Here is a 17282-nt window from a genome sequence, read left to right as displayed (position 1 = left end):
CACCAAGATGCTGTGCCAAGGGCGCTTAGGAGAAATCCATGCTTCTGTGCAGCCTGCAGCACAATTTTTATTTCACTTGTACACTTCTTCTCTCACGCGCACAGACCATGTAGATAGCGCCTCTTTGACTATTTATACAGCAGGAAAATTGCTTGGAGACCCCAAGTTGATTTTACCTTGTCTCATATTCATTGAGGAGGATACATCCAGCCAGCTAAGTAGCTGGCCCCTAGTAGTTACAACACTCACCCCTTTTATTGTGCTCACCACACCTCCAGGCCTAAGGCCCCCTTGCCATTGGAACCCAGTAGCAGACCACCTTAAGCAGTGATAGTATAGCCTAGATTAGTCAGTTAGATAAGCACTGTCTGTAGTAGTACAGCTGTAAGCGCCTGCCCACTAGCAAGTACCCACCTTACAGTGGTGTACAACAGTAAGGCAGTGAGGGAACTACCTACAACAACAAGACAACTATCTACAATGACCAAGGCCTTAAGGGCAATGGGTAACTACGTATGTACAGTGGGGTTGATGCTTAAGGTGTTGTATCTAAGTAGTTGCTGGCTGTAAGGCCTTGTACACAATGGGGGGTGCAGCAAGGGGTAATCAACCTGGGTGTTACCATGGTTGGTTGGCCTCTTTATATATTGCAGAGAGTACTAATTACAAATACATTGTGTGTGGGAAAAGAAGTAGTCTATATAAAATAAGAACCCTGCTCTGCAGTTGGCCTTACTCATGCATACATGTCACTGACATGTCATAGTGACATCATCAGGTGGAGGTGGCTACACATGATGAAGTAAGCACAGATGGGGATGTGGCTTGATGCTTAGCATAAGATATAAGCGCCAATGTCACATGATCAAAAATGTTGTCTGTTTGACTTTGTTTAAAATCAAGAAAATCAGAATAATTCCCCTGGGTATATGTGTGCCTACAACACCTCCTTATATGTTCAGTGTTGTAGACACAATTGATACCAGGGAATTTATTCCTATTTTCTGAATTTAAACAAAGGCAATTGGACAACATTTTTGATCATGTGATCTTGGCGCTTATATCATATGCTAAGCGCTAAGCCACGTCCCCATCTGTGCTTAATCAGCATGCATAGCCACCTCCACCTATGATCATCATGACACGTCAGTGACACGTATGCATGAGTAAGACCAACTGCGGAGCGGGTTCTTATTGGTTATGATTTTGCATATTAGACATTTGTAATTAGTTCACCTCTGTAATATATAAGGAGGCCAACCAACCATGGTAACACCCAGGTCAATTACCTCTTGTCACACTTCCACATTGTACAAGGCCTTAGGCCAGTAACTACCCAGCCACCCCCCACCTGTACTTGTTGCCTTAAGTGGCTCCCTCATTGTAGATACATAGCTTGCCATTGCCCTTATGGCCTTGGTCACCATACTAGGATAGTTAGTTGTTGTAGGTAGCACCCCCCACCACCTTAAGTGGGTTCACTTAGTTCTATACAGCCACAAGCGCCTGCTGCCTTGACACCCCTTAAGGACATCTAGGACATTCAGCAAGAGGGAGGAATAGTATATATATTGACAAACACAATAACAAAGATAAGGTCACATGACCAAAGATAAGAAAGATGTGATTAGATTACATAATAAGCGCTCAGCGCCTAAATAGCATAAAGATGCATATATCCATAAATCTTCATGAAAATAGCGCATATATTCACTATTTCTTTGACTTAGTGGATTCTAGGGTGATCACGCCTCTAGGGCATGACAATGCCAATGAAGGTCATGACAGTAGGGGAACACAGTGCTATTGACCTGTTGCTGCTACACTCAAAAAACCCAACATCAGTGCAGAATATCAATATTCTGGCAACAAGAAAGACAGGGAAAAAATAAGTCATGTAAGTACTTAGGTTGTGTTGCATTTTATTCAATTTACATCAAAACTGTGTTGTCCCCTTCAAGTACATCAACCCCCAAAAAGCCTCTTTTTGGCAGATAGTTCAAAATTAAAATAGCTTTTTAGTGGAAAAATGCAATTTGATTCCTTTAAGGAGATTACTTCCCTACATCAAGCAGGTCACATTTTGATGATTTGCTTTATGCAGAGATGGGATATGTGAAGGCTTTCCAGTTGTTACGCAAAAAGGCTAGGGCAGTGGCATCTAAGTATACTAGCAAACTTGAAATGGTCTGGGAGGGATCACTCTTTGGCCACAAAAGCCTGATCTCACAGTGCAGCCTTGGGTTTGGGTAGTCCAAAGCCCAGAATCCAAAACTCTAGGGGTTGGACTTTTGGTGCTTGTGCACCAGGACTTCCTACAAAGTCCATAATTGGGGTTCAAATTTTGGTAAAATCTGAACCTTCTAAGCCCAGTTTCTGAGTACTGCCTACTTTATGCATATATAGCTATAGATTTATAAAATGCCCCCCATTTTAATCTCAAGTGTTTTCTACAAGAAAAAGGCAACGTTCCAGCCTATTACGGTCAACAAATACAACAAATTGAGTGACCATACATGATAGTAATTATTGAATATGAAACAACTCCCAGATATTACTGATTTTATTTCTTATAATAATCAGTCAGAGATGCTGGTAATAAAACCACAGTAGCTGCTACAATGTGTGTTATTATCGAGCTTGAACTGGAGTGGCGTGTGCAGCAGCTATTTTCTCCAATCGAATATCCTCGCTACCAATATCTGTAACTGCCTCTGCCACGCCTGCCAATCCACGAGATAGGGGGCCTGACCTGCACAAGTTGCATAAAACATCTGAGGCTCCATCTGGATCTACGATGGTTTGGCCATCTAAGGTCCAAAAGCAAGGAGAGTCATTCGTACCGCAGGACCTGCAGTTGCTGGCCAAGTTCAGAGGACTTAATGGGTCTCCAATGGATGAGATTGCAGGTAGGAAACCCTGAGCGCGAAGCAGTGTGTCCAATCGTTTTGCTTTTCGCAAGAGCCCATAAGAATGTGAGATGGAAACCTGTTTATATGTTCGGCAGTAAAGCTGAAGTGCCGACTGATATACAGAATAAGAAACAATCCTTTGTTGTTTTTCTCCAACTCACCTCGCCATTTGTGTTTAGCGAACATATATCAAACGAAGGTCTCAGAGAAGCCGAATGGGTCTTGCAGCGAATCGAGGCTTTCATCACACCTACCTCGCCCCGAAATTCAACAATGGTAGCTGGGTCACGGCGAATGTTCTTGGACTACTAAGACATTTAGTTCAGGTTCCTCTTCGACTGAAAAACACACTTACTTGCCGAATCTCGAACCCAAATGCATGGCCAGCCATCCAAGCACAGGAAACATGAAATTGCGTCCCACATCCTGATGCGCAGCTGACCACTGCACCACCTTCCTGCCGACATACGGAACAAGCCTAATGACACGTAAGTAATACATATAACATGCCATGCAACTGACGCACTGATGCCCACCGTGCATCCGATACCGAACTTATCCCCTCTACTAATCGAAGCCGAGTCGCATCGGTAAAGGATGTCTCAGGGACAAAAACAGAACAAAGGGTATGCACCCATCCACGGCCCTCCGTCGGCTTAGAAAGTCTCAGTATAGTACTCGCTACTGCACTCTGCTTGCTCTGAAGGTTGTCATTTGAAGTTCTCGGACAGAGTAAACAGTTTGGATTCTGCACAAATAAAATTAACAATGTCCATACGATGCCAAGATTGCCAGACGGGTTACCAATGACGACTCCTGCGACTTCTCGTTCTGACATAGCTCGCATAGCCATATTTCAGCCATCGCGTCCTCCTCAGTAACCCCGTACACAGCTGGAGCAACAGGGTGACGAGTTAGCGAATCGTGTTCTGCAGGCACCATAAAAGCCTCACCTGCATGGACTTGGACACCGCATTGCGTGCACTGCACCACCCTCCCAACCGGTCCACTTTTTTTGCAACAACAACATATATGCTGTCGGGGTGCAAGTGGGGGAGAAGGGCCCCGAGACATGGATACCTTCACCAAGAAGATCAGTGCCAACGATCATACATTCACTCTATTCAATACCTTTGTTCGTTTTACGGGCGGTTGAGGTGTGTTTTCCCGCTTATCAATCCCGTTGCTCTTTTTAGGCTCTTCTATTCTGCCAGACCGAATGTCCCCGTATTTACGCCAGGATATACCGCACTGATCACACATCACTTCTGTTGGTAGACCCCGAGGAGCTTTCCACCATACGGCGGACTCTTTGGAACGACATGCCCCACAGACCTGCCTAGGAACATCACCTCCGAACCCATAAACAGAGCTCTCATCGTCACTACTGGGTGAGCGACTTCGCTTCAACGAAATGCTTTTGCCGGTTAAAGTATTGGTTTTCGATTGTCGATTCTCTTCCCTTAGGCGGTCGCTACAGGACTGGGTCAGGAAACCTCATGGAATACAAGCTTGAGCCTCACTTTTTCCAGCGCCCATAGAACCGTACCACCTCGTATATAGAGCGGGTTTTGATCCCATCCTTGATGGCTCGCATCTCGGGACCATGTTGCTTGATACCATTTTCAAACTGTTCAATTTCATCTTGGGTCCAATCTTTATCCCAAAACCTGGTATCTTTTGCCTGCCACTGAGCAGTATGTCAGTAGGCGGGAAAAAAAAAACCCCAGGGAATACACGGACCTTTCGGGGACGGGTTGTGCTGTTAAATTTCTGCGTGATGTCGAGATATTGCAAGCTATAGCGACGTGCTGATTCCTCTAAAAAGTCAACGCCATTACGCGCAGCCGGCTTGGACCAGAGATTTTGATGGAAAGTATTAACTGAGATATTGCATCAGCACCTGTCCAGGCTCCTCAACAAGGGACTACCTACATGCAGCCTCTGACGTATATTCGTCAGTATCTCACCAGAGCTATCACTATACTCAACTTACGTTCTTCTTCGCTCATTGAGACAATAACACTCATCATCTCGATAGTGTCATCGCCACCCCTTTCCGGAACACCATCCGGGATCTGACTGGGCTGTGGGGAGGCATTGGTGTCTGGGGCTACCCAGGGTCCTACGACTGCCTGATACCGCGCTCCCACCCTGGTAGCGGCCTTTGGAAAGATGAGATCATCGGGGTCTAGACGCAATGTAAAGTGAGTGGTTAATAAGAGTCCAATAATCACGAACCAAGTGTATCTTCGGCCACAGTATATAAACTGATGATAAAAGACCCACGTCAGCGCCCTAGTCGGCACGCGCTTAAGGAGCGACTCGAACCACCCACCCAAAATATCTGAACGGCCACATTTTGAAGTATCTATCCTCCGAGTTGATATCCCGATGTGGAAGGTTAGTACTGAGACCTGCTAAACCCCGAGACTTCACAGCGACCTTTGAGACTCTTGATTTAGTGACAGGGGTGGAGTGTCGCCCCCCAGGTTGAACATGTTCATCATGATGCCTTGAACAAGCACCACACGTCCACCCATACCCCTTGGCAGGTTTTGCTACCAATGGTGGATTAACACAAGCCATATGATAGTAACATTTGCAAGTATCACATCGAACTGAATCTTGGCTAGAAAGACGGTTACATAGGTAATTTCACAGATCAAATCGATAACTTACGAAGGTGCCCACTTTTCACAAGTTTCACAAAGGCGCAGATTGTCGGTTAAATCTCCAATCACGTCCCTCTCTGCGACTACAAATTCATATCGCGATTGCAATATTTCTCGAATATTAGCGGGCACTACGAGAATATCAATATAGGTGAATTGTTTATGGTTATCTGCAGCGCTTACGGTTGGTAACGTCCGCCGAACGCAGCACATCAAACTCTTTACGGATGTATGGATCAAACACCCTTTGAAAATAGAAATGGTCGGGTTTTTTCTTCCAGGCTTGAAGGTCAGATATTTTGTCCTTATGCCGGACATAGCATCTGGCCCGCAAGTGCGAGACAGGTTGAACTTCTGAAAAGATAGCAGCCAAGAGCAAGCGCGGATCCGCGCTTGGACGATCGTTTAGGTCACTAGGACGATAGTACCAAGCCAATCGTACACGAGTAATAATTTCTCGTCCTTTTCCTCTCGTACGGGTTGTTCCTTCGTCAGGAAGGAATTCCATGATACGAGCAATGTTGTACGGAATACCGTCGCGCTGAGGCCACGGGGGAGACACATAGACATGGTCTATAAGAGTTCAGTATCCTTTTTACTCTTCGATGGCCCGTGAGACATACCATTTATATAGGCAGTTTCCCCGTTGGATATCCTCAGCGAATGGGCTCCTCCAGAAACCATGACTGTTGACTAGCCACAGAACAAACAGGATGTTGAATTCCAAACGATGGGTGGACTAAATATGAACTACTGCTGGAGATAGAAGTTGGACTGAGATGTTTTGTATGGTCTCGCGTGGTCCCTGCTACCGAACGGTAGTAAACGGGGTGTGGCAAGGGAGGTGACAGCTTGGCTGGTCACGTGTGTATGGCGGTGCCGAGGGCGGCTGGGGTCGGTGATTTGACTCCGAATCTGATTCCGACGGGATCGTGTCATCGGTGTTTCCCAGGGATCGATATCACGATTGGAAGTGGGGTGGGAACAGCGTGAGAATATCAAGTTTGAACGCGTATATAGACCCCTCTGCTGAGGCCTGTGCAGCCACAATTCTCTTTCATTCTCATATCATATTACAATGACAGTCAAAGTTGGAATCAATGGGTATGCTCAATCTTTCATGCTCTACGACTCGCGACTAATGACATTCTAGCTTCGGTACGCGGAGCTTCCTTCCTCGTTGAGGCTCAAATAAATCTCTTTAACAGGTCGCATCGGACGTATTGTACTCCGCAATGCTATCGCTCACGGTGAAGTTGATGTCGTTGCCGTGAATGAGTGGGTATCTTCATCCTTGTTCTAGAATTCGAACTAAATGCATTCTAGCCCCTTCATTGATCTCGAATACATGGCGAGTAGGCCCTTGCGTTTGATTATCTACGGCTGATGTATTTCTTCAGGTTTACATGTTCAAATACGACTCAACTCACGGGCGATTCAAGGGCAATGTCGAAGTCAAAGATGGATCCCTCATCATCGAGGGAAACAAGTCGCCCATCAAGATCTTCAGCGAGCGCGATCCCACAAATATTAAATGGGACACCACTGGGACCGAGTACGTTGTCGAGTCGACGGTAAGCATGACAGAAGCCCATGGATTTCTTGTATTGATCGCACTTTCAATAGGGTGTCTTCACTACCGTGGAGAAGTAAGCATAACTGTTGGTAGATCTTCTAAACAATCCTAACAGCTCACAGAGCTTCTGCACACATCAAGGAGAACCCAGGTGTTAAGAAAGTGGTTATTTCCGCCCCTTCTGCAGACGCGCCTATGTATGTTGTTGGCGTGAACTTGGATTCTTACGAACCCAAGGGATCCAAAGTCGTACGTATGCCAAGCCAGCCAGCGGTTACCCTAGCTGAACGCCTCCGATCAGATCTCTAACGCATCCTGCACGACCAACTGCCTGGCTCCCCTTGCCAAGGTCATTCACGATGAATTTGGTATCGTTGAGGGTTTGATGACTACGGTGCACGCCACAACTGCTACGCAGAAGACGTGAGTGAATGCGCACTACGGATTCGTGCAATTTCTGATGGAATCTCTCCAGCGTGGACGGACCGTCTGCTAAGGACTGGCGTGGCGGACGCGGTGCTAGTGCTAACATTATTCCTTCGTCCACCGGTGCTGCCAAGGCGGTCGGCAAAGTCATACCATCGCTGAATGGCAAACTCACGTAAGATTGTACACGACGTCCACCTTACCCATTCTTACTTCAATTTCTAGTGGCCTCGCCTTCCGTGTACCTACTTCGGACGTGTCTGTTGTTGACCTGGTGGCCCGACTTGAGAAACCGGCCTCCTACGACGACATCAAGGCTGCAATCAAGAAGGCTTCTGAGAACAAACTGAAGGTATATACTGCTCAATCCTTCCCATTCTGTCATTAACCCTCTTCTCAGGGCATCCTTGGCTACACAGAGGATGATGTCGTGTCCACCGACTTCGTTGGCGATGAACACTCTTCTATCTTCGACGCCAAGGCCGGTATCAGCCTGAACAAGAACTTTATCAAGCTTGTTGCCTGGTATGACAACGAATGGGGTTACTCCCGTCGCGTTGTTGACCTGATCGCCTATATCTCCAAGAAGGACGCAGAAGCCGCCTGAGCCATGGATCTTTGAGGCTTCAGCCACCATAATGTAGAAATCGAGTTGAAAATAAAATATCTACTGGAATATAAGCCAGCTCCTGTTGCTTGGTTTGGCGTGGCACAACGCTTACCGTGATTTTCAAATGCTTCGGCATTGCCCAGAGTGCCATGATCGGGGTTAGATTCCTAGGCTACTGAACTGCACTAATTGACTTCAGCTTGAAAGAGGACACCAAAAATGTACGACCTGAAACAAGAATCTTAACATTAACAATGTGTACAATGTCGAACGTGTGTGTCGGCATTGCGTGCGTAATCGCACTCTCAATCACACATGACCAAGACTTTTGTCATCCAGAAGTGGGCTCTGAAATCGGCTCAAACACAAACACCTAACCTTCTTTTTGACAACAGAAATACTAGTAGAACCCTAAAACAATACCAGTTGACGATTGTATGGGCACCCGAGAATAGCAGACCCACTCACACCTATTAGTACTTCAATGCCCTATACCTACACGGTAGCGCATGCATCCACGTTCGGAGGGCAAGAAAAAAAAGGATGAACAAGGTAAGTGGCGACTGCTTATCTGTTTCTTAGCTGGTGTACGTCTCTATAGGAGAAGGAATACAGAGAAATAGCCCTTCGACGGCTGTCGTTTATTGTTATCAACTTCGCCTCTTATTCCGTTTCTTTTGGTATCTTCCTACTCTGTTCCTACTGCCCATTTGTTTTATATTATTATTGATCTTTCAACAGTTTAAATTTCCTAGGCAGGTTCTGATCGCGGCTTGATCAAGTGTATGTAGATGCATATACACGAACTGGAGAAAAATAACCACTACGCGATCAAAGGTTACCCCAAAGCTGAATGGGGGAGTACTTGGAACCAATAAGTTGGCGGGGAGGGGGCATTTCTTAGCTGCCAATAAAATTTTTGTGTAACTTCATATAACGAAGCAAGCACACATAGATACGGTGAGAATCCGGCGGGTTAGACTGGTAATTTTTAGTCAAGTAACAGGGTCTAAGATATCTGCCCAGCTTACCAGCTGCCGTAACTCTCAGGAAACCTTGGATTTGAGATTTATTTCAGCTGCTGGACTAGAACATGGGGAGCAGTGAGTCTGCATTGCTTAGTTATCTAAAGAGCGGGCGGACCGAAGCTTGTTTACTGTAATATGAAGTTCAACATTTTCTGTCAGCCATATTTGCTCGGCCCGGAAGGCTCTTTTGGCAAGTAAGCCCTAATTATAAAATAACGCTTGTTATATGGTCACGTGAGCATTTACATAGCCACATGCTGACTTTGATCGCTGTTGCACCTATCATCTAATTCTCAGTCACCCGACACATCGCATTGACGTGCAGGCCATCCGCCATGTCCAGTCGAACTAAACAAGGATTAAGTACAACACGCTCTGGTATGACGTCCGCTGTTAATCGGAGACGCTCTATTCGTGCTCGACATGGGCAAAAGGTACTGCTCAATCACAACGTCGGAAACTAGGCTCACACTCATGTAGCAGGAGTCATGTCCATGCAGTGATGTAGAAGCAGACAGCCCAATGTTGAGATGCGGTGCATGTCTTAAATGGTGTGTGTTTTACTCTTTCATAGGAATCAACGAGCTGGAACCCGCGCAGGTACCATTTCCGCTGTGCAAGTCTGGCGGAACGGGATGCTGAAGACCTTGGTGAGCAATGTGTTGTTGTCTTTGCCGATTCTTCCTGATGTCTTGGATAGCGTATTTCGTCTGCGCTTCTTGCGCATTATCAACCGGAAAAAAGAGTCGGGGTGAGTACTCTCGAATTTGGAACTGCTGTATAATTGGTCGCGTAATTTTGCATGGGCATCATACCCAAAACTACCTGTTTTACGCTTGTAAATACTATTTCTATATTTCGGTGGCCACCATCGCCTCGAACATGGGTGTACTGCCACGAAAATTCATGTGGCGACTATACCTCAATGTTACTTGGCACAATCTGGATGACGCCGTGCTCCTATCACCCTTACTACCGCACGCCTCCAACAACAATAAACTAACTATTTATCATCTCGTAAAAATAGAACATTGGGAGCTCGATGATTATGAGATTGCTGCCCTCCCAAGAGCGGAGGAGCGTGATGGATCTCCTCAATCAAGTGACGACGAGGCCGGTTCTGAAGACAATTTCGTGGCTGAACCAGACGAGGTTAGTCCGGATACTGGCCCTTTTTAGTTACTCAATTCTCTAAACTATTCACCCTAGGCTATCCCTCTCGAGGAATTGCCCAGTGATCACTCTGACGAAGGTATTGGTTCTCGGATACATAGACGAGGGGCTCGGAAGCGCAAGAGCAACTCAAGGCAAATTGAAGCCTCGGTCAAAAGATATAAAATCACTGAGGACGCTGCTCCGAGCCCACCTCTGACTTCTGCTGAGGACCCGATTCGTAAATCTTGCCTTGAACTCCTTGTCAGGCTCTTGACTCCCATTTTCTCTGAGGGCTTACCCGATGAGCCTGAGCCCCCAACGAATGCCGTGGGGGCTGAACAATTTGCGACTGAGCTGGAGACATGCGTGTTCGAAATTTATGCCGATCACACAGATTTTGACAACAAAATTCCAGGTAATAAATACAAGTAAGTGCCCCCCTCCCGGCATGTTATGGGTTTATTTGGTTGATCGAGGCTGTTCAGGGAGAGGATTCGTATGCTCAATTTTAACCTCGGAAAAAAAGATAGGAAGGAATTGAGGCAGAGTATCAGAGTTGGAAGAATCAGTCCAAATGAACTTAGCCGAATGTCGTCAATCGATCTAGCAAACTCTCAAGCTCAACAGGAAGCTCACAAGCTCGCAGAGGAAGCGATGAATCACTCGATCTTACAAGCTAGGACGGCACCTCTGCGTAAAATCACCCATAAAGGTGAACAGGTCATCGAACAGTCGCTGGAAGAGGATAATTGGCGTCTACAAGAAGAGGAAGCCGCCCGTGATCGAGAACGGGAGCTTCAGAGGTCTCGGTCAAACACAGTTGGCTCGGCTCACGATGGGGAGAAAACCCGTGCTAAGCTTTCGGGTATGTTTTCCGGAGGGACGACCCAGGAAGGACCGATGGTACAATGCACACGCAACGATACAACTGAAAAAGTATTTGATCCTGCATCCGCAGTATTTAACGTCGATTTTGACGGCGACGGGCCCACTCTCCATGAACATGGTCCTCCTACCCCGCCTGGCTTATCTGGGGAGCATATCGTATCTTCCGAGAATGCGTTGGGCGACGGTCTGCAGATAGCTAGCCCCAGTGCTACTTCTGTTTCTCCTACGGCACAAAACTTTAGCCTCGACGGCATTTTTGGGACCTCCGAACCCGCCACTTCGATATGGAACGACATACGCGAATCGGAAGGGAGCATCAGCGCCCACTCACCGCTAGGTGATGGTCCCGTAGCACCACCAGACGATGCCGATTTTGATGCATTCATTACTGTGGAGGATGATGAAACACCCGAGGAAGCATCTTCAAGAGATGATCACGCCTCTAATACTGCCGAGCCTACCACTTCAGCAATTAATCCCTCTCTAGCGGATTTAAAAACAATTTGGCAAGGCCGTGTAAGTTTTAAGGCTCTGCCCCTTGTGTCCATGATAACTGACACCTGACCCACTCAGGTCGGAATGCCTTCAACGAGTGACCCCTCCCGCATGATCCAATTTCAATCCGAATTTAAACAAGTTGCGGGAGCACCATTTCACGATATCGAGGCGAACAGGCAATCTTTATTCCCTGTTCCATTATTTGAAATTATTGGACGGGTTCCAACTACTCAGGCTACGAACTATCTGGTCTCCATGAGGCTCAATCCTACCAAGGAACTTTTTGCTTGTATATTATGTCCTAGAGAAGATGACAAGGGAGCGTACCTGGAATTACACCAGACTCTGCTTGGAAAAGAGTAAGTAAGACAAGGTGTGTATCCTGTCTGTGACTAATACCCCTTTTTTTAGCCGATATGGCCTTATTTTTCCTTGGGGCCAGGACCCTCCACTCTCGGCTCCAGGCAAAGAGCTGTACATTGCACCTCTATTACCAGAGCACCCTATCCCGGAGTACATCCAACTTCTGGACAATGTCAATATCCCGGCTAGGCGGGAAGGTCCGGTGTTTTGCGGGATATTCGTCCTTAGTAAGGGTCGGGTTACCGCTTTGGATGCAAAGGAACACTCGTATCCAACGCCGGTCGCTCCTATCCCTTCCTTCGCCCCGGTCCCTCCCACCATCCCTGCTACCCTACCCAATCCGATTGATCCGGCTAATTCTCTCTTGGGAGTACAGCCAGTGCTACCTAGTGTCACTTCATCTCTATCGAACCTCTCAGAAAGTTCGCTTGCTACCTTAAGCAAGGATTTAGCAAGTTTGACTCCGGGCCAGCTCGAGTTGGTCCGTAGCTTATTGGTTCAACAGCCTTTACCTGGCTCGACATCAGCCCCAGCAGTGCCGCCGACTGGGACTACCCTTCATCAGAATATGTCATCGCGGGGACCACCGCATCAGGGGCCGGGACTGTCCGGGCCTTTCCTGCCTACGGGACGCTCCCCGTCACATATATCCGCTCCTCTTCACTGGGATAGGCCTAGAGAGTCTTACCCCGATCGCGGCTGGGAACCAGGCCCCGGGCCGGGACGATACGGTCGTGACGACTATGCTCGAGATAATTTCACGCGAGAAGATCCGAGGCGAGACGACTTTAGGCTCGACGAATTTAGACGTGATGATTTCGGGCGCGACGATTTTGGCCGCGAAGATTTCGGTCGGAGCGACTTTGCCCAGGAGGAATTTCGACGGGATGAATTTAGGCGCGACGGCTTCCGGCGTGAGGTTCCCCGAGATGATTGGCCTCCCCATGGCCGCAATGACTCTCGCGACGATCGTCCTATCTACCGCGGTCGCGGAGGCAGGCCATCCCACTATCGTGGTAGGGGTAGAGGTCCACCTGCTCGATGGCGAAATGAAATATAGGGTTAGATTTTTTGGCTCTGGTGAATGTACACCATATTTAATTTGGAATGATGTTTCATGTAGTTTTATTCTGCTATTGGTCAAGGCTACGTATCATGGAGTATTAACACGGGTTGATCTCCAGGTATTACCCAGAGAAAATATTGTTGAAAATCATGATTCAAAGCCGATCCTAAATTATTCTAATCGATTCGTCAATTTCTGTAACATGATCTCGATCTATGTAATATTAGAACGCGAAACTTGAAATTGAGCGTCGGACTCACCCTTTGAAGTTTGTCTTCCATTTGAGTCATCCTAGCTCGTAAGGAAATCCAGTTATCATCGTCTTCCAAATTCCCGGCCTGGAGACATATAAGCATAGCGCTGTATCAAAGTTGAGTTCCTTACTGCTTCGGAAGGCTCTTTCTCCTCTCCAGGGGTTGTGCTCAGAGCACTAGAGCTCGTCCCAGCACCTCCCACCATCCCCGTCAGTGCCCTCCGCCGAAACATAGCCACGCCCGGGGCCGTTTGTTGATCTCCCCCAGATTTGCGAAGCGTTCTTCTTTGTCCGATGGTGGTATTTGGCGCGTTAAAACCGCCATCAGGAGGTTCGGAAATGATGGGTGAAAAAAGTTGCGCCAAAGGGCTGGTGAAATTTGCGGGAGGTACGCTTAGTGAGGCGGCTTCGGTACGATTAGGCACGAGACGGGGTTCAAATGTAGATTTACGGCGATTTCTTCTTTGTATGGGAGCCAAGAACCCATTATTGAGTTGGGTAGAGATACTGCTAGGAATTTGGTCTCGTGATGAATTCGCCTGGAAGGCTCCATTATGGTTTTCAAGCGCAATCTCGTGGTAAGGACCTCCAAGTTGATTACTTCCTGTTGGACGAGGGGTCCTTTCTGAGATTGATTGGCCCTCACCAGCCGAAGATGCGCTCATGATTGTATCCAATTTCGGTCGCTCAGGGCGCTTAAACTTCTCACTTGGGAGAGGGGGCGGCTCTGACTCGGAACTTTCGAGTTGACAAGGCCACGTAAGACTATCCCCAATAATCGGACTGGGGTTAAATTCGTCATCAAGCTCGAATATGGCCTGGACTAATCCATGATGGTTCAAAGCATACGCCCACGACATGTAATGATGACTCACCATTCCCCGACGAGCCAACAGCGCCTTCAAACAGAGCTATTTACAGTAAATAAGATTGATATTCAAATAGGAGTAACGACAAAGATAACCCACTCATCCGTTTCAATCTCCGAGGTAGCGTCACAAACCGCTCAGCAACGTTAGTCACTTTCTCAAACATACTTTCAGCCTCAGCTGCCGCTTTTTGCCTTTCATAGAAAGAGATGGCAAGCAAGATAGGAAAACCGGTTATCCTGAGTATGGCAAACGATGAACCTCCTAGCTTGCCGAGGATCAACCTAATGAGACGCACCTGATCATGGTAACGTTCACCTACGACGGAATAAAAACTATAAGTATGTAAATGAGTTGCAAGTGCAAAACACACTTTGTGAAACCATCTTGGTGAGAGTATAAAACTTGCAGGTAGCATTACCATCAAGGCTATCAAGTTCATGGGGGGCTGGTAAGAAAATATTGCGTCTGCTTTGACACTACATATAGGTTTAAGTCCGATCCTTGCTTTGATGCTCGGAGCGAATACTTACCCTTCAATCGTGCTTACGGCTCTCCGAAACATTGCTTCCATTGCAGCATCATTGCTAATATTGCTAAAAGTGTGGGAGAGAATCTACTGAGCTTGGTGAGCTTGCCTCAAATCGTCCTATCATTTAACATACTAACCGAAACGAGGACTGTCAAAAGGAGTGTATTGCTCAAACAAGCATAAGATATCTGGTGAGTAGCTGACTCAGTTATACAGCCAACGCAGAAGTATGTGACCGCACCATTAGGACTGGTCCAAATTGTGGGTGGAATTCGGCTTCGAATGAAACAAACGTAAATGCCCATCGCCTACAGTCTGAAAATTCCACATACATGCTCTGTCGAATCCACTAGCGTCCTGGTGATAATAGGTCAGGCCAGAAGGCGAGAAATTGGGTGCCTATTTACCAGTCCAAACCATAGATCGAGCATCCACCAAGCAATTTGACCCGAACCGTACCTGCTCCAGAGGTTTAGCCCATGGAGCATCTGAGTAGCTGTTTAAGTCGGTACGTACGTATCTCTTCCAAGACTATGTCAACAATGTCAACACCGTTTGAATCGAATTCCAATCCATATACGACTTACGTCCAAAGGCTAGGTATAACTGAGTGAGCAAACGAGCCGGGGTACGAATGCTGAACTTACGCATACAGAAAACCACCGAAACAGAAAGCGGCTACCAACATCAAGCTATGGACCATTCATCAGTAGAACTCTCGATCACCTTAGGTTTGTTGCATCTTACACCGCAAATTCTGTAAACATCGATCGCAACGAAAGAACCATAAGGTTATTCGATAGAGTGACAAATGCCAACCTGAAAGGAATGTTAGTGGAAACAGAATCGTATCTAGGGAAAACAACCTCGGGAAGACAATAACAGCTGTTGCATGCCGATTTCAGTCAAAATTTTATAATGTCTTTAGCTTCGAAACTTACCGACGACGGCCAGAATATCAATGCCTAGTTCACGAGCCCAAGCTTCATCCCAGCGAATCCCATACAATCTAAGACCGGCATACGAAAAGTACACAGTCACAAAGGCCATGTCGAAACCGTTCCAGAGCTGAGTAAATAGTCAACAATCCGAACGTCAGTACTGGACGATATCGTACATTCGAAGAGTAAACTCGAATGCCATGCTCTTGCATTGCTGCGAGTTTTTCGATCACGAATCCAAGCCCATATATCATGAACAAGCCTTCAGGCATATTAATTGTGGATTTTTCATTGAGCTCTAGGGCCACCACGAACAGTACGAAGAGCAGAACGAAGCTATCGGAGAATAAGAATTTAATCCGCAGTGAATTATGGGTAGCCCACTTGATATATTCCAAGACACCACGAATCACCGGAACTTTAAGCCGATAATGATTGAGGAGGGGTGCTCGATGTGGGTCATAGAAGTGAATGGGTTTTAGCTTGTAGGTCTGTGCCCTCTGTTAATACACTTTCCTTTCCAAGAATAAGCTGCAACTTACATCAGCGAGGATCGAGTGATCGGAACTGGCTTGATAAACAATATGACCCCAATAAATGGCATCTGCAACATGACGTCAGGTTGACCACAATTAGCAGGGCAAATTCAAAATCCATGAACCCACCGATAACTTTCTGGCAAGCGGAACTTTTAATAAATCTTTTCGCACTACCCACAATGGCCATTTCTATTGCATTGCCGACACGCTCACGAATGTCGAATTCGTCCGCATTTTTTTCCGCAAAATCTCGCACTTGCTCAGGAGCCCCCGCGAAAATTGGCCAAGGCGTGGTACAGGCGGTAGCCAGTTGCAATGTTGAGTCCGCATGCTCTCTCAAGGATCTGATCGCTAGTATCTCACAGCTGAAATAAAGCTACGTCAGAAGGAGCGGGAATAGTCCATATCTTGCCTTACAGTGCGGCTCGCGTCTGTGAGAGCGGGGCGGTCGATATGTTTTGGTCGCGAAGGAAGTGGACCCGGTTCAGGAGGAAGCAGAAAGTAACTGATAGGTTGTTCTTTGATTTATACTTTTCATGCAGTGGCCTGGAGGAACAAGTTTAGGGATAGATGCATTGAAACCAGGATTGTCACCCACACGACGATAGTATAAGTAGATTCAGTGGAAGTAAGCTAAGGCACAAGGTTTAGTCTTATGAAAGTGTTTTGAGTTGCTGGACACTGACTGTCTCCCAAGAAAAGGGGGTGTCTGTGAAGGTGCAAGGTCAAACCGATGGGGGTTGTAATTTTCTTGTCACATACCTATAAATTGCTAAAAGAAGGTCAGTTTACAATATGTTGTGAGCTCAGGAGTCTCACCATAACATCAGCTTTAATTTCATGTATAATCGGCCATACTGGCGTGTTGCTCATAAGCTCCGAGGTCAGCAAAGGGGCTGCCTCATCTTCAACGTCTCGAGAATCCATTACGGAAGAGCGATTCACATGTGA

The 17282-nt window shown here is 46.8% G+C and overlaps 4 protein-coding genes across 4 annotated transcripts; 2 read left to right on the top strand and 2 right to left on the bottom strand.

Annotated features, from left to right (window-relative positions):
- Nucleotides 1-2631: 2631 nt before the first annotated feature.
- RhiXN_04906 (BAH domain protein) lies at nt 2632-6271 on the bottom strand (the record flags this gene model as incomplete). The annotated part of the gene is made up of 17 exons (XM_043324722.1): nt 2632-3024; nt 3074-3217; nt 3268-3369; nt 3439-3660; nt 3717-3805; nt 3866-3992; nt 4044-4386; nt 4436-4602; nt 4656-4795; nt 4848-4856; nt 4909-5103; nt 5154-5182; nt 5251-5473; nt 5528-5544; nt 5595-5718; nt 5771-6160; nt 6211-6271. 17 exons carry the CDS (start codon nt 6269-6271, stop codon nt 2632-2634), a joined length of 2775 nt encoding a protein of 924 aa, XP_043177141.1.
- Nucleotides 6272-6665: 394 nt separating this feature from the next.
- On the top strand, nt 6666-8196 carry RhiXN_04905 (glyceraldehyde-3-phosphate dehydrogenase; the record flags this gene model as incomplete). The annotated part of the gene is made up of 11 exons (XM_043324721.1): nt 6666-6691; nt 6741-6745; nt 6796-6837; nt 6914-6942; nt 6988-7161; nt 7214-7236; nt 7286-7412; nt 7465-7586; nt 7639-7764; nt 7815-7941; nt 7990-8196. The coding sequence occupies 11 exons, from the start codon at nt 6666-6668 to the stop codon at nt 8194-8196; spliced, it is 1008 nt and encodes a 335-aa protein (XP_043177140.1).
- Nucleotides 8197-10109: 1913 nt separating this feature from the next.
- Nucleotides 10110-13191, top strand: RhiXN_04904 (transcription elongation factor S-II; the record flags this gene model as incomplete). The annotated part of the gene is made up of 5 exons (XM_043324720.1): nt 10110-10379; nt 10437-10810; nt 10868-11786; nt 11844-12127; nt 12180-13191. The coding sequence occupies 5 exons, from the start codon at nt 10110-10112 to the stop codon at nt 13189-13191; spliced, it is 2859 nt and encodes a 952-aa protein (XP_043177139.1).
- A 177-nt stretch (nt 13192-13368) lies between these two features.
- Nucleotides 13369-17258, bottom strand: RhiXN_04903 (uncharacterized protein; the record flags this gene model as incomplete). The annotated part of the gene is made up of 27 exons (XM_043324719.1): nt 13369-13410; nt 13458-13535; nt 13582-14273; nt 14326-14361; nt 14419-14558; nt 14618-14637; nt 14693-14798; nt 14853-14935; nt 14989-14999; nt 15184-15208; nt 15259-15310; nt 15368-15382; nt 15439-15447; nt 15499-15543; nt 15599-15670; nt 15718-15736; nt 15793-15919; nt 15969-16128; nt 16177-16283; nt 16335-16396; nt 16458-16467; nt 16510-16696; nt 16749-16877; nt 16930-16964; nt 17018-17040; nt 17094-17103; nt 17151-17258. 27 exons carry the CDS (start codon nt 17256-17258, stop codon nt 13369-13371), a joined length of 2403 nt encoding a protein of 800 aa, XP_043177138.1.
- Nucleotides 17259-17282: the final 24 nt, after the last annotated feature.

The sequence above is a fragment of the Rhizoctonia solani genome, chromosome 2, assembly GCF_016906535.1.
Source record: "Rhizoctonia solani chromosome 2, complete sequence".
Lineage (NCBI taxonomy): Eukaryota > Fungi > Basidiomycota > Agaricomycetes > Cantharellales > Ceratobasidiaceae > Rhizoctonia > Rhizoctonia solani.
The sequence above is the reverse complement of the archived record's forward strand: the minus strand, read 5'-3'. Positions and strand labels throughout refer to the sequence as shown.